General features: G+C 34.2%; 2 protein-coding genes across 2 annotated transcripts; both read right to left on the reverse strand.

Annotated features, from left to right (window-relative positions):
- Positions 1 to 600: 600 nt before the first annotated feature.
- LOC145600313 (putative B3 domain-containing protein Os03g0621600) lies at positions 601 to 1633 on the reverse strand. The gene is made up of 3 exons (XM_081656229.1): positions 1550 to 1633; positions 984 to 1445; positions 601 to 885 (listed from the first exon to the last, which is right to left on the reverse strand). The coding sequence occupies exons 1-3, from the start codon at positions 1631 to 1633 to the stop codon at positions 601 to 603; spliced, it is 831 nt and encodes a 276-aa protein (XP_081512355.1).
- A 2642-nt stretch (positions 1634 to 4275) lies between these two features.
- On the reverse strand, positions 4276 to 5528 carry LOC145600314 (B3 domain-containing protein LOC_Os12g40080-like). Its single transcript, XM_081656230.1, has 4 exons — positions 5373 to 5528; positions 4947 to 5286; positions 4673 to 4857; positions 4276 to 4566 (listed from the first exon to the last, which is right to left on the reverse strand). Exons 1-4 carry the CDS (start codon positions 5526 to 5528, stop codon positions 4276 to 4278), a joined length of 972 nt encoding a protein of 323 aa, XP_081512356.1.
- Between the last annotated feature and the right edge of the window lie 1303 nt (positions 5529 to 6831).

Here is a 6831-nt window from a genome sequence, read left to right on the forward strand (position 1 = left end):
CCTGAGCCTGCTTGTTTTGCTCTTGTTTGTGAACACTGATTATCCATAATGAATGATTTGCCTTGCTATTTTAAAAAAAATATTCTAAGATTTCTAATATTTAATCCATTTAATTATACTCCCGTAAAAAAAAAATCCATTTAATTATATAAAAAAGTTTGTAAACGGTTCGATTTAAAAGCGGTTTGGTTCATAAACGGCTCGGTTTATAACCAGTTCGGTTTACAAACAGTTCAGTTTTTAAATGGTTCGGTGCAAACGGGTAGCAGTTTGCTAACGGTTCGGTGTAAGCGGTTTTTTTGCCAGTTTAAACAGTTTCGGGTTGGAACCGATTTCGGGTTAAATACGGTTCGGTTGTTTTTCGGTTCGGTTTTCTTTCATTTCGGTTTATATTTGGTTCGGTTTGTTAACGGGTTCGGTTATTATACGGTTTAACATTATTCGGGTCGATTCGGTTTCGGGTTTACTAAAATACGGTTCGGGTCGGTTTTCGGTTTCAAAAAAATCGGTTTTTAATCGGTTCGGTTCTCATTTGGGTCGGTCGGTTTCGGTTTGAAATTTGACAGCATTAAGTCTACATACATAAGTAACATAACCTAATTAAGAGTGAATTACAAGCACATCGTTGTTACGAAAAATTGTAACTTTCAAAGTGTTGGGAACATTTTTCACAAGCTCGAACACACAAATATCACCAAGTTGGATGTAGTTATCTCGAAAAAATGCCGATAGTCCCCTCGATAGCTTACAATTAGTGCCGGACGATGGACGATAGATGGTCATCTTCACCTTCCATGTTCGCTTTGGCGACGACCCTTGTAGCTTGATTTGGCGCTCATAATCACCTTCCCCCATATGAGTCTTCACCCAAAGCACCGGCAAGTTCTACAAAACAATAACAAAACAAAAAACACGTTAATAAAATATTCATTCTGCGTATATTCTCTATTAATATTTATAAATAAAATAAAATATACGCGTACCACCAAGTTGTGGGAGAGGTAGCTATTACTGATTTTGACCATGAAAGAAGGAATATCGGAGTGAGCACTCCGATAAGCCTCGGCCGCCCTAACTACTTCCTCTTCGGGGTCGTACGAAGGTGGTCTACCTGCCCCCGGTCGGTTAGTCTCTTTGCGTCTATTACAGTACACGAGTTTAATCTCAGCGGGTGCTTCTCCTTCTTGGACAGTCTCCTTAAGGCAACCGTGTGTGCCATAGAGTTTGACACTAAAGTTGGAGTTTCCTAGGTATGTAAATACCATAAACTCTCCAACTTTTAGGTCATTTTGGATCACGAACTCGTCCCAACCCTTTCTGAAGTAGAATTCTTCATCGTCCTCTTCCAAACCCACTTTCCATTCTTGGTTCGTTCCCGGCCTGAAGATTGTGGCCTTTCTTTTTACGGCCGTTTGGAGGTGGGTCTTGAAATCGGAACAAATGTGCTGGTCATATAAAAGAGGGAAAATGATTATTAGTTGAACAAATTCCGAAGTAATAATAATACATACTTACATAACTACATAAAGAAAATGACCGGAATTATTACCAATTGGTGTAAGCAGTTTTCTGGTAGAAACACTTTGAAGAATTTAGGGCATTCGTCGTCAAAATGTGTCGATGAACTGGCCATTTTTCACTCGATCTGTCAAAAACAAGGTATTATGAGACAAAAATGGACCTTTATCATTCTAACTTTATTGTATATTATAAATTGGATGGTATAATAAATGAACTTGTACAAGACTTAAAATCTATATTACTCGTATATATATTTATAAGACATGTAGCAACCTAACCAAACTCTTTTTGACAGATTTAGAGAACTAGAGTTATTTGGACAACATTTACTGTAATTTTTGTAGACAGGCAGTTAAAAAAGAGTTGAGTGACATACAACAACTAAATAATAAGTATTTCAATCAATTAATCAACAAGGGCAACAACTATAAATTAAACAATAATTATCCAGTATTCAACATTACCAAGAAGAAAAACAGCACCTTCAATATCGTTGAACAATATCATAGATAATGAAGACAATAGGCAGTATATAACTCAAATTAATTTTAAAAATAAATTAACTTTGTTAAACTTTGAAGTTCCCTGAAAATACAGGGGTGTACTATGCAATAATGCAATATACTTTGAAAGATCTGAAGTATTTTTGTAGAGCCTTTAATGATTAGGGGTAGTAGGAAGCTATTTAGATAAGAATTTCTTAAAAATTAACTTGTAAAGTCTAATAAACTTGTATTGTAAAAATCAGGGGGTAATTTTACCTATGAAATTGGGGCAACTTTGTATTTTTGGAACCAGAAACCACTTGGTCCTCCACACGGTCCGCTGCACCGCCTGCACACCCGCCTATGGCAGTTGAAAATGCCGCCGCGAATGAAAGTCTTCTCCTAAGGGGGGTTAGTATGGCCCTAATTTGCACTCCTTTAATTTCTAGTAGGGTGTCTTTTTGACTTTTTAATTTGTTGAGGAAGGCTTTTGTGGGTTCGATCGGCGGAAGGAAGAGAGATGGTGGTGGTTGTGATGGTGGTGGTGCCGGTAGGAACGGAGAAGATGGTTTAGAAAAATGAATTGATGGAATGAAGTAGCTTAGCATATGTAGGTGTATGTATATCAGTATATATAGTAATTAAGTTGCACTGTTGCATTGCATGCGATTCACATACAATATGTAAAACAGTAAAACCCTTTTACTAATTGTTGTCGAATTTTCATTGGAGAAATTAATTTTCAATGAGACTAAACATGCATTGTTGTCGAATTTTCATTGGAGAAATTAATTTTGTAGACATGTCATAGGTTAGTTGGCTTATTATTAATTTCATTTCAATGGAACTCTTTATTTCAATTTCATAGTATAGCAAATTGGATGTTTTGCCTAATGGTTAAGGTCTTTTATTTGAAAATCAGAATACAGTACAAAATCCTTTATTACCAATATATAAGTGTAAAATGCTATATTCATTATTTTTGTTTATCTGTACAACAAATTATAGAAGCGGATCAGATAGCTTTGATCTATATTAACTTGTATCATACTCGGACTTAAGTTACTTAAACTTGTCATTTTTAAATTAGTCCAAAACGTTAGATTATACTCATACTCCTTATTAGAGAATGAAAATTAACAAATTAAATCTGATAATTTTGAACTGAAAGTGGACTAATATAAATCATTCAAGTACGTAGTCGTAGTAGATAGGTTAGCATGCTAGGAATTAATTTCGTGCCGAGCACTGTATATGATGTCACATATAGTTTAACTAATTTTTATTTCATGTTGTAAAATTGATTGTTTTGGTTAAGTGCCAAAAAGCCTTTTTTTTCAAGAATCAGATTACAGAACCTTTTCTCATCTTTTATCCATGCTTTGCATAAATAAGTAGATGGTTCTATTAAGTGGCATAAATACTTGGTCAGTTTGGACAGATCTTGTACTTATTACACTCTAAGCTCTCTAGCTAGACTTTGTCATTATCTTTACAATGGACTAGAGGTGTCAATTCGGATGATCGGATCGGGTCTGAGGAGGTCGAGTCGGGTCGGGTCAATTTTTAAAGTTGAGTTGTGCTAAATTATTATGTTCACACGAGTACAAATCTGAATCAGATATGTTTCGGGTCGATTTCGGATCATGTAAGGTCAGGTGTAGTTTTGACACCCCTACATTGGACTGAAGAGTATGGAAATCATTAAAAGTTTGGATTAGATCGATTAGAGATTGAAAATTTCTAAGTCTAGGCCAAATAATATTGGACCTTAGCTTGCACCGAATTTGGATTGGGTAAGGTCCAATCAATTAATCCAAGCCATTCAATGAACATTGTACAAGTGTTCGTCTAGTGTTCTCAAATTATGTCTAAAATAGAAATGTGATCGATAAATCCTACGGAGTTTTGGTCTTTGTTTCAAGACACCGTTCATTTAAGACAATTGAACTAGTTCTCTAGAGAAAGAAGTACACGGACAACTCGACATTATTCATCGTACACGCACGGTACATTTGAGCACTTCATTAATCATTATGAGCTCAATACTTGATCAGACCTAGCTCACAAGATAGGATATTAACCTTAAGATGCCGAGTCCACAATTAGGCAAATCCCCTAACTTCAAAAAAGATGCTAACAAACACATTGTCATATTTACATAAAGTACTTCATATTTATGATTATGCTAGTCCAAAATGACGGATGAGAATAAATGAAGTTTCCAAAACTAAGCATACACACCATACATACGCTTAACCATTTGTACTCAAACTTCACTTTTGACTGCTAGATTTTCGTGATTTTCCTTAGCATTCGCGACTCTTAATATGCTAACCTTAAACTCTTGTTGGTTGATCAACTCAAAGATACAAGTATCATCCACATTCAACTTGTTATCTAATGCAAAAGATTTCCATCCCATTTTCAACTTCGCATGTGTATTATTAGCAACAATTGTAACCGGCCAAGTTTTGCCACTATTAGTACGAAGGTTGAACTTGTGACTGAAATGTTGTTTCTCGTCCAAGTATCTCTTTCTAAATTCTTTCGGTACACCCTGCAAAATTAAAATAAATAAATAAATAATAAAATACCGGTTACATTTAAAACACCTTATTACTTATGGAATGCCAAGATTTAGCAACTAAACTACGTACACTCACCACAAAACATTTGCTCCCCACAAAGGATGGTTGCATCTTCGTCACAAATATTGGATGCTTACATTGATGAGCATAAGCGCGAATTCTCTTGTATTCCTCAGGAGTGAGCTTACGATGAGTTTTGTTGTGAGCTATTATAAGCTTGTCATCCATACTTGTTTGCATCCCTTCGGAAGAGGTACATTCTATACACAAATAATATTATCACGTTATATCTTATAAAGTGAACACAAATTACAGTGAACTAAAATTAAAGATATTCGATATCTAGTACCTTTCACGGAAGAGCTAGGATAAGTATGTTCATTAATTTTCCTCTTCTTAAAGGGCGGCTTTTCCCTAGCACGTGGAGTTTCAACATTTTTCTCATCACTAACACGAATTATACGAACTTGAAACTTGTGTTTGTTGATCAACTCAAAAATACATATATAACCCACTTTTAACTTGTTTTCTAATGCAAAATCTTTCCATCCTTTTCTGAACTTTACATGTGTATAATCACCATCAACTAACACTGGCCAAGTTTTGCTAGCATCAATTTGGAGGTTGAATGTGAGATTGAAAGGCCGTTTCTTGTCCAAGAATCTATTTGCAAATTCTTTCGGTACACCCTAGTTAATCAATGCACAAAAAATAACCTCAATATAATCATACATTCATCTTAGTATTGGAAAACTAAAAAAAATAGCTCACTCACCATATTAAAGTTCCTCACAACAAAGGATGGTTGTATCCTGATTACGAATAAGGGTTGCTTACGTTGCTGAGCATAAGCGCGAACTTTCTTATCTTCCTCAGGAGTAAGACTGCTATATCTAGCAATTATGAGCTTAGCATCCACATCTGTTCGCATTGCTTTGACTAGCATGTATAATTTACACAAGAAGGAAAAAAAAAAACTCCGTCTATCAAATTTGTTCACAAAAATTAAATAAACTCTATAATTGAAAGACATGCAAATAACAGTAATGTACCTTTCTCTAATGAACTAGGTTTATTAGTGAGACCAATAATTTTCTTCATCATTGGGGGGATTTCTCTACATGGTTAAGAATGGATCGGGTACTCGATCTCACAAGCGCTCATGTCAAAAATGATTAAATCAAAACGAGAATTGCCTCTATATTTGAACGTTAAGAAATGACCATGGGACAATGAATAGAATTGTACAAATTCTTGCCAACCATTTTGCAAGAAAGTCTTGCCATTTTCTCTTACCAAGTTGAATTTCCATACTTTACCAGTTGGAATTTTTAGGTATATGAAATTAGAGAGCTCATTTCCATGAGTTTTCATAAATTCCTTGGGAATTTCCTGAGAAATGGTAGTAAAATTAGACCATATACCAGTATGTTATGTTGGCAAATAATTAACAATGTTACATTACAAATAATTTGAAGCCAATTAACATCTAATAGTTTCTTTTCTACTTTTAAGTATTAATTTAAGATGTAATAACTAATTAGCTGCTATGCTGGCCAAAAAGTTGATTCCCAAATCCAAAAATTCACTCTAATATGTTTCTAAAATCTCAGCTATAGGTTATTCCAAAATGAAAATAATGTTTTTTTTACAATAATTATAGATGAATAGCTTAACAAATATGGCAAGAAGAGCAACAACTTATTTGCTAATTTTATTTATTAATTTAATTGTTACTCCATATAAGTAAATAAGTAGGAGCTTTTAGCTACTACTCATGTCACTCACAATTTATTTTTAGCAATTTATTACCAACATCCCACACCAACAAATGAGCTTATGTCAGTTATGTGGTTATGTCACTTGTGAATATTAACGAGCTTAGATATATAAATACTACGGAGTAGTTAAATTGGTTATGTCACTTGTGAATATTAACGAGCTTAGATATATAAATACTACGGAGTAGTTAAAATACAGCAAACCATTTTTACATAAACGACAAACACCATGTACTAGCTAGACTTTCTACCTATACTAGTCCCTATCAAGAACTTTCTCTAATACAACAATTATCAGCAAAACTATATTATCAAAAGGTGCAACTTATAATGTGGAAAAGTGACATTGCATGTATGTGTAAATGAGTAAATGACTAAAACATAACCTTAACCATGTTACAAAAAGATGTTGATAGAAAACAAGATGAAATGAAAGAAAATCAACAAGGAAAG

The sequence above is a fragment of the Chenopodium album genome, chromosome 21 (genome assembly GCF_948465745.1).
Source record: "Chenopodium album chromosome 21, dcCheAlbu1.1, whole genome shotgun sequence".
In the NCBI taxonomy this organism is placed as follows: Eukaryota; Viridiplantae; Streptophyta; class Magnoliopsida; order Caryophyllales; family Amaranthaceae; genus Chenopodium; species Chenopodium album.